Source organism: Xenopus laevis, chromosome 3L, assembly GCF_017654675.1.
Source record: "Xenopus laevis strain J_2021 chromosome 3L, Xenopus_laevis_v10.1, whole genome shotgun sequence".
Classification (NCBI taxonomy): Eukaryota; Metazoa; Chordata; class Amphibia; order Anura; family Pipidae; genus Xenopus; species Xenopus laevis.
The window spans coordinates 86,514,412-86,534,684 of NC_054375.1; the positions used below are offsets into that span (position 1 = coordinate 86,514,412).

Sequence of the window (20,273 nt, forward strand, 5' to 3'; positions counted from 1 at the left end):
AGCGTTAAGCAATGTGTTATCACCTATATCTGACAGCAGTCTGATGGAATCCAGTATGTTTCATATATTTTTCAAAAACATGATTGCTACATGAAAAAAAAAGATTAAAATCATCTTACGTAATTCATCAAAATATGTATCGCCCCCATCTGGCCCAGGAATTGAGCACACTAATCGAGCTTTCAGAAATGTTGTCCATTTATTTATCAGACTGCGTTGACCTCCAATATCATTCTAGAAAGAAAAAATAGTGATGCCGGTCAAAGTCAAATTAATATAGTAGAATTATTTATATACATTTATAATTTAACATTGGTATACATGTTGACATTTTATAGTGTCCAATAAGGTGCATTCATTATGGTAACTGCATTTAAAAACACAATAATAATGTGAATTGTATCAGCAAGCACTAACTCAAGCTCTGAAATAGTGGAGAGTTTTCTGGTTAATTCTAATATTTAAAGGAATTGTTCAGTATAAAGATAAAAACAGGGTAAATAGATAGGCTGTGCAAAATAAAAACATTTATAATACAGTTAGTGAGCCAAAAGTGTAATGTATAAAGGCTGGAGTGGTTGGATGTCTAACATAACAGAACAGAACACTACTTCCTGCTTTTCATCCTTTGGTTTCCACTGGTGACCAGGTAGTTACCAATCAGTGACTTATGACCACATGGTCATACCTGTTGCTTTTGAATCTGAGCTGAATGCTGAGGATCAATTGCAAACTCACTGAACAGTTATGTCCCATGTGGCAGTTATGTCCCATGTGACTAACTCAGAGTTAGAGAGCTGCAAAGCAGGAAGTAGTGTTCTGGCTAGTGATGGGCGAATTTATTCGCCAGGCGCGAATTTGCGGCAAATTCCTGCGATTACATCCGTGAATAAATTCACGAAACCTCTGCGCAAATGAGACGCCGGTACCATTTTGCGCGTTTTTTGCCTTTTCGCGAATTTCGAAAATACACTGCCAAGGACCTAATATCAAGCTTTCACTGAACAGCAAATAAAAACATTTCTGTTTATTAAAATGTGTCCTGTGAATACAGGCATTGATACTTTTATTCTAGGTAGAATGTTGGACAGGGTGCTGTTTATACAGACATGGTGACACAGTTGTTAACCTGCACTCAAATAATTAGGAAAAAAATATCAAGTAATATTTTTGCCACAATTTGACATATCATTAGTTAAGAAACAGTTTTTCAAGAGCAGAAAATCAAAACCTTTCCTAACAATTTCCAGAAAACTGTATTTAAAGTTTGAGAAACTCCTGCAATTTATTTCTCAGACACACAAGTGCCATTGTTGATCTGTGGAAAATGTAGCTCCCTGGGTGTATGTATTTTTTCCCAAAGCAACATGGGCATACTGAAACAGAAAACTTGGCAATCTTCTAAGCTTAGCTAAGGTATGCATACTTTTAAGCTTCACATTACACCGACATTAATTCAGCTTCTAACTAACAAAATAATCTACTATACTAAAGACAACATGATCCATTTTAAGACTTGGACCATAAAGTGCAATCCAGGGTGATAGGCCTCTCTGCGGTATATACCTGGCAAGAAGTAAAACGTTTCAATTACATATATTTTGAATAATTAAAACTTGGTCATTGGAATATTTTGACTATTTAACCAGTGGTAGTAACCTCTGGAATTAACCAAACTGTAAAACAATGAACTATACAATGGAGTAGAACCAGACAACTTCTTTCAAACCATCAGACCATTTTGAGAAAACCACTAAATGTGCAAGTGATAACCAAATATGTGTTAATGTTTTACACTACAGTAATAAGGGCATGGAGTTTATGGAGTCATGTTAGTTTTCAACTTTTTTTAGCAGATATATGGGTGAGGGGTGGGGGGAGACAATGCCTATAAGTGCCTTAACACTGGCAGCATCCATTCAAAGCTCATTCTGCAGGTTAGAGCACAGAGACCTGCAGATTCCCCAAGCAGTGGACAAAGTGCAAAAATGGCTGAACGCAACCTTCTTTTGCACTTTGCACACTGTGTAAGGCATTGTAAATAGGCCCTAATATATTATATTGTCAACAATCAAATCTTTTTTGATGTAACCACCTAAGTTGTGGGCTAAAGTGTGCTGATCCGATCATTCAGCACACCAATACACAAGATATATCCTGTAAGGATTTGGACCCCAACATGGCCCAATAGACTGCTGATTTGTTCAGTAGTGCTCAAGTCTGCTAACAATGCCTACCTGCATATTTTATTAATGAAGCATATCATATGTATGCTTTTTAATGTTTTTTTTAAGGTTGAGTTTGAATAAAACTAAGGCATGGGCTGCTACATACAGTATACCAAAGGAAAAAAAAGAACTATGGGAGAAACCCTTTTCTGAGACCCTTTTTAGCCATTTGTTCAACTTCCAGATTATACTGAAGGATAAACTCCATATATTCTAGGACTAAACCCTCTGTGTTACAGTGTAACAATAAACATAAATCTGAGAGGCTCAGTTTAAATAAGAGTGTTTAGATTTTTGTGACATGCTGCTATAATTCCCAGAGCTCATGACTGCACAGTTTTAAACAAAAAATAAAAGGGCGAGAGCGATAGGTTTCCAGCAGAGACTTAGCTATTAAATAATACAATAAACTACAGGAATGTGTACAGCGACTTGCTTATCTAGCTTCAAAACACACTAAAAAATATTGTTAACTGAAGAAACTCTGTTAACACTGCCATTTGGCAACGCACTGCCTTTCTCTTATCGTTTATCACAAATGTACAAAAGTATTAGCTTTCCCCTCTACATGCAGAGTAAAACATTTAAGGTTTACAGAAAGTTTGGACATTTGCAAAATTATACACTGATAAGATCTATGTTTTTAGTTTGCTACATACTGAAATATGAGGTTTGTTTCTCCTAATTTCTGAATAAGAAACAGATACTGACATGCAGATATAGCTACTGACCAGACTCTGCATTCAGAAAAATGACAATCTTTTAGAATTTATAAAAAAAAATAAAGAAGCATCTGAAAATATTTAATTGCTCCGTGTAATTTCTTGGAAGTGAGGAACCTATTCTAAAAACTAGCTCTGCCACGAGTTCTCACAGTGCTTCTAATCATCGGCACTTGTGAAGTATTACACAAGAGAAAGGTTATCAGTATTTCCCAGCAGATGTGGAAGACATATTTTTTTGAGAGATTACGAAGTAGGGAGCCCCGGAGTGGGAAAAACTAATAGCAACATGGAAGCAGAGTAAATACTGTATCTTCAGTATTAAAATGAAATATGACCATGGGTAACACAAAAGTACATTCCATGAGAGTCTACAGATAACAGATCTTTCTGTATAAGGGATCTTTCTGTAATTTGGAAGTTTGTACTTTTCATTTGCTAACAATGATATAAACATTGAATAGACCCAATAGGGTTGTTTTCTCACCAATAAGGATTAATTCTATCTTAGTTAGGATTTAGTACAAGGTTCAGTTTTTTTAATTACAGAGAAAAATTATATAGGTTTTAAAATATTGAATTATTTAATTTTAAGTCTATGGGAGACAACTTTCCCATAATTCTGAGCTTTCTGGATAACTGGTTTCCAGATAAGGGTTCCTATACTTGTACTAAAAATTTCCAAAAATGTGTATTTGTTTTTAAAGAGGGACTAAAGACCGAATCAACATCCCATTTCACCAAGTGATGTTGTGGTTCTTTCTTTATCCATCAACCCAGCGCCACTTTATATAAAGCTTACCTTCTGAGTTCCACTGCTACATTTCCATTTGGACTAAAGTATTTTAAACTGCCCCAAAATGAAGAGTAAAGGTGATCATGCACATTAAAAACCTGCATCCCAAGTTGGGACACTGAAGTAACTAGGTTAAGCTCCTGATGAAAGACTGCACCTGTCACTAACCCCTAGATATAAGTACGTGATACCCTTGGGGCACTATCTGAAGTGACACAGGGCTACTGTAACACTTCTGACAGCTGCAAACAGCCTATGGTATTAACTGCACTCATTTGTAGTGGACAGTTTCAAATGTCAGTACTCACAGAAACTCACCTGTTCAGAGGTGCCACAATTCCCTAGTTTAGTAGGAAAATGTTTGTGCAAATGAAACCTCCTCTGGAGAATTAAATCCAATTGCAGCTGAGTTTTCTCCTGTGACTGGCTGAAATGCCAACATGCTGGTAGCTAACAGGATTTTTAGGGTAGCTTTGTATCTATCTAAACAAACGTAACTGGGCAAGAGGATCAGGATCAGAGGATACTGAGGGCATGAACTCCATTCAGTATACACAAACCATGTAAAACGCCCATGGTCCCCAAATCTGTTTATATATTTTTCCATTCCATACTGAGAAAGCATTTGTAAAATACGGGCTCCAAATAACTCCCTGGTGGAGCTTTCCTCCATTACAATTCACACCACTTATATGATGATATCCCTGCCCCACCATAAAAAGTGTAGGAGATTAAAGGTGACTGACTATCCATCCATCTCATCTGTTTCTGTATGACCTTACATAGACAGGTTTTGTAAGCTATAATAAGTACCAAACTCAGATATCTTGAAAGAGGCCACTAATGGCAGAGAAAGCAGAGAAGTTCCAGTGTACATATAGAAAGTCAAAGGTCATAGTTATGCAAGACTCCAGTTTCTTAAATACACATAACAGCCTCTGGTTTATAAAAGGGATCATTTCTATTGACCAAAATACGTGCTAAACATGTTAATGGGTGCAAAATATAACCCATAACATGACATTCGGTAGCTCTTGCATCATTATGCCTGTTGCCCTTAAATAAATGAAGCAGGCAAAAGATATAGATCAATTACAATGGGGCACAAGGGAGCTCAGTACTTAACACCTGCCTCAGTGTGTTGCACCCATAGACAAGGCTTCTGTATGCCTACTGAACAGCACGCATGTAAGGTGTGTGCACATAGAAGCCCCATAAGCCACCTTCCTGCCACACTTACAGGACCAAGTCCTATAGCTTGTTTCAGGAGATTACGTTTTTCAACAAAGGAAGCAACAGATGTTTGACTCTGGGCAAATTATTTCAGTTAACTCTTCCCTAGGCCTCAAAACTTAAAGAAAACAACTACTCTTTGCAGCATCTGTCCCCCAGGGGGAAATATCAGAGAGACCTATAATCTACCTAGTAAACACTGGTAGAGGAACATTCATAATATTATTACCTCCAAATAAGCCTAAGGTCATTGTTTTGCTGCACTCAGATATGCAAGTTGATCTATGGCATATTTCATTGTCATATAGCTAAACCTTAAAGAGATATGTTAAGAAATAATAATAGGCAATCGATGGAGACACATTTAAACAATCAGGACTGAGTAAACGCTGGAGTTAATATTCAAAAAGGAGGGAAAAATGTGTATGACAGCATACTGATGGTAGGGTGAAAAATCCCTAAGGCTGCAATAGGGAAAGGGAGAAAGAGAGTATTATAACTCCTATATAATATTCATAATATGTTCAATAAATAGAGCTTTTGTTAAAATGTATTCTGCCTATGGGTTTCATTCTCAAAAAACACATTTTATTTAACAGTAAACATGGATCACATGCAATAGAAGAATCTCTTGGTGGGAATAACCTAGCTTTCATCTGTCTCCCAGTTAATTATGTATAATGAACCTGATTTATGCCAATTTAGTAAGTTTTATCAATTTTTGACATTGATAGTGGATTGGAGCTTACTAAAACTGGGGTTATACCATTTCTGGGGGTGTTTCGTTTGAAAAAAAAAATAAGATTTCTTTCCTATCTCATTGTCTTATTAGCCTAGTAGAAAAGTGGTAGTGCTATTTGGAACCAATTTTTTCATAAATGTTTTTTACCAACAAAAGTTTCAACTTACAGAGCTCTATAGTACACCCGACCAAAAAAAAAAGCTTATCATTTTTCATAAGTGCCATACAATCCTGATATATTCAATAACAAAGCTCTCTACACTATGAATATAATTGGAACCCAAGGAAATTACCAGAATTTTCAAATATTTTCAAACATTTTTGAACCTGCTGTACCAGTGTTTCAGCACTAAGTGTAATAACTGAGAACAAAAAATCCTAATTACTATGAGTAAGTAGTACAGAAAATTACCAGTAATTCAGAACCACTCATAAACAGATTTTTATGATTGTGAACTGTAGATAAAAACTTTGTCACTATCTAGATATCTCTGTATTGTTAATTTCCTCTGTAATCACACAAGTCATGCACTCTCACCATGTTTTTCTTGCATGCACGTCAAAGATAGCAAACTATACAAACAACTGATGCTAACACAAACATTGAGTGGAGTGAAAGAATGTATTCTTCATGCCAAGGGTGATACAGCTTGTCTAAAATACAAACGCAATGCATAGAAAGGTTTTTCTACATTGTTAATAGTAATATAGAAATGTCATCAGTTTATAAGTAATGGCAGCTCTAACTATTTTCAAGTTGTTACCTTGCAAACTCTTCCTACACGTGAAAATACAGATTTTTCGGAAAAGCTGCCTTCTGGAGATGCTTCTCGAAAGAAAAAGTAGATCTTGTCATCATCTGGATTATATGTATCTGGGATTGCAAATGCACCAAAAAACTTTGCTCCTGAAAAGAAAAATGATATACACTTTCAGTAAATGATGTTTTAACCATACTTAATGTTTTTAAATGGGCTTACATTGTAAGTTTGGAATATATGTTGTGGATCTATTTCATGACGGCTAAATTAGGGGAAAGGGTTGGTCAAGTCTCTAAGTGCAAGAGACACCACTTTTTTTCCCACAAATCACCGTGCTCTCTGGACAGGCACAAAACTTGCAAAAAGAGTTTCATAATCTATGTATGCAGCTCTGTATTTGCCTGCTAGCATTGCATACTGGGTGGTGGTTATACCAATATTAAAGGAGTCCTGTGGTCTCTTGAATATCTAGCTATAAGTTTTGGGTAAAACCTCCAACCAACATATATGGCCCATTTACTTAGCTCAAGTGAAGGAATAGAAGAAAAAATACTTTGAATTTCGAATGGTCGAATATGGCTACTTCAACCAATGAATAGGCAACTTTGACCGACTACGACTACAACTTCGAATCAAACGTTTCGAACTTAAAATCGTTCGACTATTTGACCATTCGATAGTCGAAGTACTGTCTCTTTAAAAAATACTTCGACCCCCTAGTTCGCCACCTAAAACCTACCAAGGCCAATGTTAGCCTATGGGGAAGGTCTCCATAGGCTTCCTAACAATTTTCTGATCGAAGGAATATCCTTCGATCGATGGATTAAAATCCTTCGAATCGTTCGATTGTTCGATCGTAGGAATAGCACTAAATCCTTCGACTTCGATAGTCGAAGGATTTACATTCAGCAGTCGAATATCGAGGGTTAATAAACCCTCGATATTCGACCCTATGTAAATCTGCCCCATAGTCTAAGTCCAGTTACATTTTTATAATTTGCATTTTAACAAGTTGGTTGTTTAATTTTAAGTTTGATCTCTCTGGTTAGGAAAACTGTGTGGCCAGAAAACATGCCCTTTCAACATTAATGTTTCATACACTTGGTAACATATTTTTTGTAAGTCTGCATGTCATTATAACTGAATTCTAGCCTATATGGTTTCAATTACATCCAAGGTATAACTAGTGAAGCCGCCCCCAGAAAACTGAGGCAGAGACCTCCAACCCATCCTGGCATAGACAACACATACCATAATGCACACTTAACTAAAGTCCTATTGGCTTAGCCACATTGAAGTGATTCTTAACCTGTGTGCCAGGACCATAAAATGTGTCACAATGCTGTTTAATATGGGTCTCAATGAGCCCTTTACTAATGAGTTCTTACCGTTAAGCCAATAATGGTCATCGGTATCCGTTTTGATGAAATGATGGTCAGGTGGAGTTCCCATGGAACGTGTAAATGTTGTTTCTTTTCCCAAGAAATCTGATGCTGTACCAGCAAAAAAGTATTCATCTAAAAAAGAGAAAAATATTAATAGCACAAGTTTTGAAAACTGACCTCTTCTTGCTCTCTTTACTGTTCCGGGTACCGGGCAGGTTATTGAAATCACAGAGTAAGTTGAATTGTGTTTTTGCATAAAATTGTAGAAGAATGCAATTTCATGCAATAGTACAAGGACCAATTAAAGATATTATCATTTTATTAACACAAAAAGGCCAGCTTAAACAAATTACATTTTACAATTTTCAGTATTCAAGCTCTAAACAATGACCACTTTATATTAATACGTCTTCCTTAATCATCATATGTTATTTGAAACATCCTTCCTTTAGACAATGTGACTCCATCCAAGCAGTATCAATTACTCAGCTACAAAAGTAAATGTCACCATGAAGAATTGGCAATGTTTGTGGCAACTGAGACAAAGTCCTTATAGCCAGAGATCTATCATTGGCTAACAGTTGTTGACATGGAGTTTTCAGTGCAACAATGTACAACATTGACACAATGATGCATCTGTGTATGTTCAGAGAAAATCTTTTTAAAGGCATTATTATCTACAATTTCTTTCATCTGCATGATTTTAAAGCCAGCCTCTAGTCATAGCATAAAAAAGCCAAACTCATTCATGTCTATAAAAGAACACTAAAAAGAAATACATGGAAACATTGTTTCCCAACAATTGTGGAATCAATGTATGCCTATGTATATATATATTTATTTCAAAAGAACTTGTATATTTTTCTAGGCTTCTGTATAATATCATTTAAAAACCAGGCACAGTTATAGAGCAATTGAATTGCAACTGTAATTTAAACAGGATAATTGAGCACACTTATAGAAACATGCCTGAGGAAGAGAACAAGCACAATTAAAGTATGTAAATGGTAGGCATTTTCCATTACTAATCAGTGTTGAGTGCAGCAGACACTGAAGCAAAGATAAAATAAGTTGAGGTGAGTTTGCAATTTTCTCCATCAACCAATGTTACATAGTTAGTTACATAGTTAAATTGGGTTGAAAAAAGACAAAGTCCATCAAGTTCAACCCCTCCAAATGAAAACCCAGCATCCATACACACACCCCTCCCTACTTTTAATTAAAATTCTATATACCCATACCTATATTAACTATAGAGTTTAGTATCACAATAGCCTTTAATATTATGTCTGTCCAAAAAATCATCCAAGCCATTCTTAAAGGCATTAACTGAATCAGCCATCACAACATCACCCGGCAGTGCATTCCACAACCTCACTGTCCTGACTGTGAAGAACCCTCTACGTTGCTTCAAATGAAAGTTCTTTTCTTCTAGTCTAAAGGGGTGGCCTCTGGTACGGTGATCCACTTTATGGGTAAAAAGGTCCCCTGCCATTTGTCTATAATGTCCTCTAATGTACTTGTAAAGTGTAATCATGTCCCCTCGCAAGCGCCTTTTTTCCAGAGAAAACAACCCCAACCTTGACAGTCTACCCTCATAATTTAAGTCTTCCGTCCCTCTAACCAATTTAGTTGCACGTCTCTGCACTCTCTCCAGCTCATTTATATCCCTCTTAAGGACTGGAGTCCAAAACTGAACTGCATACTCCAGATGAGGCCTTACCAGGGACCTATAAAGAGGCATAATTATGTTTTCATCCCTTGAGTTAATGCCCTTTTTTATGCAAGACAGAACTTTATTTGCTTTAGTAGCCACAGAATGACACTGCCCAGAATTAGACAACGTGTTATCTACAAAGACCCCTAGATCCTTTTCATTTAAGGAAACTCCCAACACATTGCCATTTAGTGTATAACTTGCATTTATATTATTTTTGCCAAAGTGCATAACCTTGCATTTATCAACATTGAACCTCATTTTCCAGTTTGCTGCCCAGTTTTCCAGTTTAGACAGATCACTTTGCAAAGTGGCAGCATCCTGCATGGAACCTATAGTTCTGCACAATTTAGTATCATCTGCAAAAATAGAAACAGTACTTTCAATGCCCACCTCCAGGTCATTAATAAACAAGTTGAAAAGCAAGGGACCTAGTACAGAGCCCTGCGGTACTCCACTAACAACACTGGTCCAATTAGAAAATGTTCCATTTACCACCACTCTTTGTAGTCTATCTTTTAGCCAGTTCGCTATCCAGGTACAAATACTATGTTCCAGGCCAACATTCCTTAATTTAACCAGTAACCTTTTGTGTGGCACTGTATCAAATGCTTTAGCAAAGTCTAAGTAAATCACATCCACTGCCATCCCAGAATCGAGGTCTCTACTTACATTCTCGTAAAAAGAAATTAAGTTAGTCTGGCAAGATCTATTACGCATAAAACCATGCTGGCACAAACTCATAGTATTATGATTTGCTATGAAGTCCAGTATCTTATCCTTTATTAACCCTTCGAAAAGCTTTCCTAATACTGACGTCAGACTAACTGGCCTATAGTTTTGAGGCTGAGAACGGGATCCTTTTTTGAATAGAGGCACCACATTAGCAATTCGCCAGTCTCTTGGCACAATACCAGATCTCAATGAATCCTGAAAAATTAAGTAAAGAGGTTTGGCAATCACAGAGCTAAGCTCGCTAATTACCCTGGGATGAATACCATCTGGCCCTGGACCTTTGTTAATCTTAACCTGTTCAAGTCTCTTTTGAATTTCTTCTTGTGTGAACCATGCATCATTAGTTGTATTACTAGAATTGGGAGTGTTAAGAAGGAAACCTTCACTTACTGGTTCTTCATTTGTGTAAACAGATGAAAAATACGAGTTCAGAATCTGCGCTTTTATTTTGTTTTCATCAACCAGCTGATCCCCCTCTGATAGTAAGGGTCCCACCCCTTCCTGCTTCATTTTTTTACTATTGACATATTTAAAAAATAATTTGGGATTTTTTTTACTGCTTGCTGCAATATCCTTTTCTATAGCAATTTTAGCTTGCCTTATAGCTTCTTTGCATGATTTATTGGCCTCCTTGTACCTTATAAATGTTTCGGCTGTACCAGCTAACTTGAAAGCCTTAAAAGCACGTCTTTTCTTACCCACCTCAACACAAACGCTTCTATTGAACCAAAAAGGTTTTGCTTTGCAACGACGTTCCTTGCTTACAAGTGGAATATACTGACAAGTATATTTATTAAGCAGCATTTTAAAGACTTCCCATTTTTGTTCTGTGTTTAACCCTGTGAAAAGCATTTCCCACTTAATATGTTGCAGAGATGCCCTTATACTGTCAAAGTTTGCACGTCTGAAATTTAGTGTTTTAGTTACTCCCTTATAGAATTGCTTCTGCAACAGAATCTCAAAGGAGACCATGTTATGATCACTATTCCCTAAATGCTCACCCACACAAATGTTAGAGATGAGTTCAGTATTGTTAGTTATTACAAGGTCCAAAAGAGAGTTATTCCTAGTAGGTTCTTGAACGAGCTGGAATAAAAAGTTGTCATTCAGCATATTTACAAACCTACTAGCTTTTTCTGTCTTAGCAACCCCATTACCCCAGTCGATGTCTGGATAATTGAAGTCACCCATAGCAACAACTTGACCCAGCTGTGAAGCCGCTTGTATCTGCAAGAGTAGCTGGGCTTCATACTCGACACTTATACGAGGTGGTTTATAGCATACACCAATGATAATTCTTTTTGATACCTTTTGCCCAGTCGAAATCTCTACCCAGAGTGATTCTACACCCTCACCAGTGCCAGCTATTTTTATTTCTTTAGCGCATGGCTTTAATTCAGGCTTTACATACAAACCCACTCCTCCACCCTTTTTAATCCCTCTGTCCCTCCTAAAAAGGGTGTAACCATTTAAATTCACAATCCAGTCACATGTTTCATCCCACCAGGTCTCAGTGATACCAATTATATCATAATTTTTAGAGCATGCAATTAATTCTAGGTCTCCCATTTTACCTGACAAACTCCGTGCATTTGCCAGCATACAGCGGAGGTTACTACTTTTACTTTTGAAATGTGCATTACTTAGTGAAGAATTATACGTTAAGTTAGTATTATTCTGTTTTCCTTGTAACAGAGGGACCTCCTTAGCTGGTAAACTGTATGCCCCCCTCACTCCTCCCCCATGACCCCTTACTAACCCCACTACCCCGTCTACACTAGCTTCCCCATAATCCTTTATCTCACCCACCCCCCTCTTGCCTAGTTTAAACACTCCTCCAACCTCTTAGCCATTCTTTCCCCTAGCACCGCGGACCCCCTTCCATTGAGGTGCAAACCGTCACGGCTATATAGGTTGTACCCCAACGAAAAGTCAGCCCAGTGCTCTAGGAACCCAAACCCTTCCTTCCTGCACCAAGACTTCATGTAAATGAATAAAAGCAATTAAAAAAAGAAAACTCAATGGTAAATCATATCAATACAAATATGTTCTTTTTATTCTTTAGGCATAGTTTCTCTTACACGCATATATTAAAATGTTAGTCTCAGACTTTTAGTCTGTGTGTTTATCTATGGAATCTAAATCATAATATAAAACTCAGGGCTATCAATTCCTGCTGTGTATTGACCTACATCTCCCAGCAAAAAAGAGCAAAGGCATACTAGACTATGTTGAATTTTGACAAGATTTGGGTGGACGTGGGTAGGATTTCCCTGGTGTACTGTGTGGTGTGGCAGGAGGATCAGTAACAAAGATGTTCATTTACAGTACAATGATACATTTACTGTCCCATCTGGCATTGAAAATATATTGTGGTTGAATTATGTTTGCTTATTATATGAGTGAAATTCAGAGACCACTCATGTTCATGAAATATAACAGATGAGCAGCATTTCCTGACTCTTTGTCCAAATTAAAGCACAGGAAGCAAGCAATAATATTTTTGACTAAAGAAAATATTTCATTCAAAATTATAAGGTGAAAATGAAAAAATAATTATACAATAAATATCATTTGCTGTACTAAAAACTAAACACGTGGGCTTCTGTATCAGACTTCCTGCCTTCAGCTTAAACCTCTTTGCCTGGGCGTGAGCATGCTCAGTTTGCTCCTCTTTTCCCCCTCCCCTCTTGTAACGTAACCAGAGGGAGGGCCCTGCTCCGTATGGGATTTTGTGGCCGGAATTAAGCTGCCGGGGGGCTCTGAGGGGGTGCAGGCCCTGGCCCAATCACATCCCCTGCTCCCCTGGTAGTTCCACCACTGCCTCTTCTCTTCCAACTGTAATTTGAGCCCAGAGCTATGAGTGAGCAGGAAGAGGCAGGAAGTGATGTCATACCAAGCTAATATGTCAGCTGTATCCTTAACAAACAAAGAGCTTCTAGAGCTGTTTACTCAGGTATGGTAAAGCGTTCTGCAGAATAAATATAGTGTTCTAGCTTGAACTATTATGGTTAATCTATTGGTAATAAACTGCCTCAGTAGCTTTACTTCTTCTTTAATGCTTATGTCTGCATGTATGAGTATCTTTATTTATACAGTGTAAGTGGGTACCCAGCGCTGTTTATTATTTATAGAAATGTTGGACTGCCATAGATACTATATTTATTACTTCTATTCTATTATTTTTTCTATTACTTAAATTGATGGAATCCACTTGCTCAGTGTACATGGATAATAACACAAGACCCTCATTAGAATTTAAAAGTGTGTCTGTCATTTTGCATCTTGAGGAAACTGTATTAAGTAGTGGCATTAGTATACATTGCAGTTCGTTAATTCAACACAATACTACACCATGTTTAATCACGTGTATTTATTAAGCAGTGTAATGAATGTGTAGCTGAAACATTCACATGTACAAAGGGGTGTTAGTTTGTACAATAATGTGTGAAAAAATCAGTACAATTGCACCTCTTTTTTTAGCAACTATTTTTTTTCACTTTCTAAACTTGTCAAACTAATTTCAAAAGGTTACACAAAGTGATGGTAGTATAAAATAATGTGTACATCTGGGGTAAATTAAATACACATCTTTACACCACTTTAATGGATTCAGCCAGCTAATTTCAGATATGGTCATGGACATCTTAAAATCAGGAGTAAGAAGCTTTAAACTTCATACACACCTATATAAATATGGTCCTATATGTGCCAGTGTTCATTTTTTTATGTAAATGAGAAGGGGTTAATTTATAGGGTGGCTTGAAAAATTATGAATGTGTTCATAATTTCAGTAATAAATGTTATCATGATTGTATGTAAGCAAGTTATAGGCATTCACTAGCTAATGAATTGCGAAAGCATGTAAAATTGATTTTTACAGTATTATGGATTTCTTTTTATATATTACAGATGAAACAAAAATATACAAAATGTAGACATTGATTAAGCATATGTTTCTAGTTAAATAGCTGTGTTTAGTCTATTTATCTGTCTAGTTTTTTTATGTTTGGTCTTTTTTCCTGAGCATTTCTACAGGAGCCACATATAAATTGCTATATAAACAAATGGAAAATCATATTTAATTGAAATAACTCCACTATAAGATACCACAAATCCTTATTTTACAATGAGGTTTTTCTTGGAGTTTAATGGTAAACATGGATTTATTTGATATGTACTCTTTCAAATACACTTTGTGACATAGAATGAAATGTTGGTTTACTAAAAACATCTGTGTGTGAGACCTGAATAATAATTACGTGAGCCTACTTGAAAAATATGACTGCTAAAGTGAATATTTTTGGCAATTTTGATAGGGCAGTTTTTTACTCTCAGTTTCTCATGTAATAACATAAGCTTAATACATGTATTGGCATGCCAATAAATATGAGTGAATACTGTAGCCTGATTTTGATTGGCATTAATATTATAGTATGGGATCCATTATCTGGAAACCAGTTATCCAGAAAGCTCCAAATTATGGAGTACATCTCCCATAGACTCCATTTTATACAAATACACATTTTTAAAAATGATATCCTTTTTCTCTGTAATAATAAAAATGTAACTTGTACTTGATCCCAACTACCATATGCTTAATTGTTATTGGAGGCAAAACCAGCCTATTGGGTTTATTTAATGTTTACAAGATTTTCTAGTGGACTTAAGACATGAAGATCCAAATTATGTAGAGATCCATTATCCAGAAAACCCCAGGTCCCGAGCATTCTGGATAACAGGTCCCATACCTGTAGTTGACCATACCATATTAGATGCACTTCTGTGTTTGTAATAGGTTTTCTAATTGGTGGACTTTCTTTGGCTTCAAAATGTTATTATAACTTAGAGATCATTGATTACAATAATATAATTATACATATTTCATCATAATTTTGTACTGTGAATTACATACCTACAATTTAGACCACAGAATTGACAAACTAAAAAATGCAAAATGTTATTTAAAATAACACAATACGGTATAACCTAAAGTATATATTTAGATACACTCCCAATTTGCTTTAATTAACAATATGGCGTTATGGAAGTCTTTTCTAATTCAATACAGTTATGGGACCTGTTATCCAGAATGCTTGGGACCTGGGGGTTTCTGGATAATGGATCTTTCCGTAATTTGGATCTTCATACCCTAAATCTAGTAGAAAATCGAAATCTAGTAGAAAATCACGCGAACATTAAAGAAACCCAATAGGCTGGTTTTGAATCCAATAAGGATTAATAATATCTTAGTTTGAACCAAGTACATGGTACTGTTTTATTATTACAGAGAAAAAGGAAATAATTTCTTAATATTTGGATTAGTTCAATAAAATGGAGTCTATGGGAGACAGCCTGTCCTTAATTTGGAACTTTCTAGATAACTGGTTTCTGGATAACGGATCCCATAACTGTATAGCAATTCTTTTGTCCACTGTATTCTGATTATTATTATTAATGATATTAAAGATAGCAACATAGAATTGCTATTTAAGAGAAGATATGTTAAGAAATGATAAAAAAAACTATTTTCTAAATAGTGTAATCCTGAGAGAAAAGATATACATTTCTATCTTGACGGTATAATACCTGCAAATATAAAATTGATTATTGAATCCATTCTGTGTAACCCTTTCACTTATTAATAATCACTGCAATGTCTGAACTCTGTAAAGAAAAAAAGTAAGAGAGTTTCCAGTTTTTTAATGAATGGTTATTCAATAGTCTAACTTGAAAAAAAATTCATAGCATAGGTTATAGGTTTTTTGTCATGTGTAACAACATAATAAGCTAAGGCTAAATATAATTACAAAGAGAAATTATACCCCGGAAGGTTGTAAAATGTAATACACTTAAATCCCATTAATCATTTTTTTTTTTTGCTTCCCCCACCTCCCACATAGAGCTCTGTTATATTTAATCCAACCACTTTTCTATATGGCAACTAAATCCTTAAAGCACATTCTGTATGGTTTATGTCTCATACTAAGCATAACGTTGAACAAAATTAGCATCTGATATGAGGTGATGGCTACTAAAAAGTAGAAGCTGGCAAAAACAAGCAAAGATTATTAACACCAAGATTATCATGTATATTGAAAGAATTACTGGAGAGTAGTGCAATTCGTTTTTTTAGTTTATTGCGCTATGCATCTCCAATAAACTAAAAAATTAATTGCACTACCTAGATTAGATTCGATTTATGATACCATTGTGATCTACAGTCAATCAAATAATAAGAATTATAATGATATGATGATGATGGTTTACTCTACACTATAAAAAGTCATGTAAAGATCAGCAAGGGAGAGCTCTCCTGACTGTCAAATGCATTTGTATTCTGTGCATTATATCACAAACATGAAGCCTCTTTCTCTGATGATATAACTTTACAAGGACTCTGACTGCAGTGATTTGAAGGTGGTGACCCATTTGAACCCAACACCTCCTACCTTAACCTTTTGTTGGTACTGTTATGTTTTGTTGAACTTAATAGGCCTATATCCTCAACTCCGTTTCTTTACCTGTTATGTGAATATCATTAAGGCAAGTTAAGGAAGTTTAAATAATACAATAAGTACACAGGGCTCATTAAATACTGCATAGTTTCCTAGACAGCATTGACATAATGTGTACAGCTCTCATCTCCTTAGCTACTTACACATTACAACACAAGCATGAGACACACTGCATTGTGAAATAATGGAACATACCCTCCATGCAAAACTACACTTTGACAATGTCATTGCTAGGCATGGTTATATACAGTATCTGCAGCTTTTCTTGACTAAAAACCACACACTGCGAATAAAAAAAGTTTAACACTTTTAAACAAAATAGAAAATAGTTTCAGGATTTCTTACCTGTCATTATAGATGCGAATGGCGGTTGAGGATCAAAGGGACATTTCAGTCTCCCAGACTCCAAGCTTTGTGTATCTAATTGGAATACCACTTCCTGCATGGAAATATACCGGTAGTCATTTAAGATATATTATTGTTTCCACTTGAAAGATTAAACTGAACTCTATTAGCACATCTTTTACTTGGTAGAGGAGATCTTTGATTTATTATTTTAGCTTACAATTTGTGTAAATCTGTGCATAAAAGCACACAGAGGTGCTGACTTTATGGGGGTTATTTATCAAAGGTAAAGTCGAGTTGTCTTTTTCCCCAAAAAAATGTAGTTTCCGAGAAAAGGTTTTAGAAAAAGCTAAATTTTTGGGGTTTGGGTCTTTCGAGATTTATTATGCCCCGAAGCTGAAAATAGCTTGAATACAAAAATACTACAGCTAAAACCTGTCGAGGTCATGTAGAAGTCAATGGCAGAGGTCCCTTGAACCATTTAAATATGTTTGTAGCCTTCATGATTTTTTTTTGTAAATTTTGCTCAAAAACTCTAACAATGCGAGTTTTCAAGTTTTTCACCCCGATTACACTAATTTGAGTTTTCTAAATTCAAGTTTTTTCATAAATAAGCAAACATATAACTTTATTCGAGGTATACAAAAAACACACACACCTCACAAACTCAACCTTTGATAAATGACTCCCTATATATTAAAAAAGGGGACATTTCCAAAAAGGGTCTGTTTCTAAAAATGAACTACATTGATTAATGTGTTGGTTCATCAGAACGGGGTGTAAAGTGCAGAATCAGAGGGTGTAGGACAGGCCTTTCCTTCCCACTTGCCTTACTTCCTCTCCTGCTCTATAACTTAAGTTGGCCATAGATGTTGAGATTTTTAAAACATCCAATCCTCATCGTGAGACAATGATTTTCTCGGAACGATCGTGCGAATTGACCATCAACAAAAATGATCAATTTGCCAGGATAACAAAGGGGAGCTGCCTGCTTGGCCCTGCAAACATAGATAGATTGCACTGGGACCGACAAAGATTTTTTGACCTGGCCGATCACATCTGAATGGCATGCAATTTAGGGGACAGGTATTGTGGGGGGGGGGGGTGTATTCATTATGAGTTTAATTCAGGTTATCTGCAGGACCATGACAAGATCAGTGTTCCTAACATGCATTTAGTATTATACCAAGTTTTGCAGCAGATAATAGCATAATTACCTCTTTGGGAGTTCCAAGTTCAACATATCCACACAGAGGATGAAATGCACCAGTGCCACACGTGTATGCGTGGGTTTTATTATAATGATGAAGTACTTTTATGAAATTTGCACATTCCAGCTACAATTGAGAAATATGGGAAAAATAAATGGTTACATTACAAGCCTGACCTGTACCTACTGTTCATTTCATGATGTCCACATTGTAAGTGCTGGCATGCTAATTACTCTGTTCTCTTTAACTCTGTTCTGAGAACCCCCGCTGACAAATCCCTTCTAACAAAATAGTTTCATGATGAAAATAACTTTTTCCAGCTTGGATTTTGTTAAAGGTCAGAATCAGTTCAGGCATTTGCAGCCATCCCAGTTTTTATAGACCAGCATATAAGAATACTGGTTACTGTATTGGTTACTGTCACTGTAAAAAGTCATGTTTAAGATCTTTTGTTCATTTAATAAAAATATTTGTAAGATTTTTGTAAGAGTCTAAATGCATGTCTGCAGTGAGCTGTAGCATCTGAGGATTAAGCATTTGCTGGCAGAATTACTTTTCTGGAAAAAAATACTACACTATCCCAACCCAAAGACATAGAGCTAAAACAAAGAGGCACCTGTCCAGGGCTTGCATCATGGTTGGGTGGATACATACTATCTGGTTAGGAAATGCATGCAGAAAGCAGAAATTGGTATCTAAGAAGTACGTACATTGTTGTCTTTACCAGCTCTTTTGCAGAACTCAATTTTTTCTTTTGCTGCAGGCCAGTGAATCTGAAAATATGAAAAGAATGTGATCTTTAAAAATATTTCACATTTATTATTGAATGTCTACTGTATCTAAAATCTATAAATACAATGTATAAAAATCACTTTCACATGACAAAGACTTACTGCACGATTAACAGCCTAGATACAAACTGGCACTTTTATTTTGGCCACTGCACGCTTTCATTAACAAATCAAAATATATCAGTAACCATATGTTACATTAAATAACATATAAGAACTCATTATAAGCATAAAATTTAAATGGCTAACCCTAATCCATCTCTGGCAGTTCCACATAATTGCACATATAACCACACCAGCAACGTTAGCTCCTCCACCATGGCGAAGACTCAGGATTTTATACACCTCCATAAAGATCTACTCCACCTCTTACTGTACAACACTGCACATTTTTAAGACTTGCAGCCAGTAATTAACCCACAATCAGAATGCATTTTTATATTGTTACTTCATGTCTTCAACATCTAGGGGCCCATTTACTTAGCTTGAGTGAAGGAATAGAATAAAAAAAACTTCAAATTTTGAACGACCATCGAATTGGCTACTTCAACCTTCGACTACGACTTTGAATCGAACAATTCGAACTAAAAATCATTCGAATATTCGACCATTCGATAATCTAAGTACTGTCTCTATAAAAAAAACTTCAAACCCCTACTTCGTCACCTATAACCTACTGAGGTGCAATGTTAGCCTATGGGGAACTTTCTAATGTAGAAAGTAGGCTTTCTAAAGTTTTTTTGGTTGAAGAAAAATCGTTCGATCGATGGATTAAAATCCTCCGAATCTAACGATTCAAAGGATTTAATCGTTCAATCGAACTATTTGCAATAATCGAAGTCGAAGGATTCACATTTGGCAGTCGAATATCGAGGGTTAATTAACCCTCGATATTCGACCCTATGTAAATCTGCCCCCCGGAGTTGGGCACCAAAGTGAGTGTAAAATGGTTTGCTCAGAGACTGGACCAGGGGACTCAAGGCAATATCTAGCCCAAGGATGCTTAAAACAAGTCTGCGTTGCTACTCACAGGGGAAGGGGGTGGGGTGGACGACTGTCCATTTAGCTGTAGAGGGCTATAAGATTTCT

At 36.1% G+C, this 20,273-nt stretch overlaps 1 protein-coding gene across 1 annotated transcript in view; it reads right to left on the bottom strand.

Annotated features, from left to right (window-relative positions):
• The window catches only part of sema3d.L (semaphorin 3D L homeolog), a 91,209-nt gene that overhangs the window by 29,370 nt on the left and 41,566 nt on the right, over window positions 1–20,273 (bottom strand). Inside the window, exons 4-9 of the mRNA XM_018252704.2 lie at window positions 19,104–19,166; window positions 18,400–18,519; window positions 17,183–17,276; window positions 7,871–7,999; window positions 6,486–6,628; window positions 120–234 (exon numbers count right to left, since the gene is read on the bottom strand). Of these exons, the coding sequence (XP_018108193.1) occupies window positions 120–234; window positions 6,486–6,628; window positions 7,871–7,999; window positions 17,183–17,276; window positions 18,400–18,519; window positions 19,104–19,166 (664 nt within the window). The remainder of the gene's footprint in view (window positions 1–119; window positions 235–6,485; window positions 6,629–7,870; window positions 8,000–17,182; window positions 17,277–18,399; window positions 18,520–19,103; window positions 19,167–20,273) is intronic.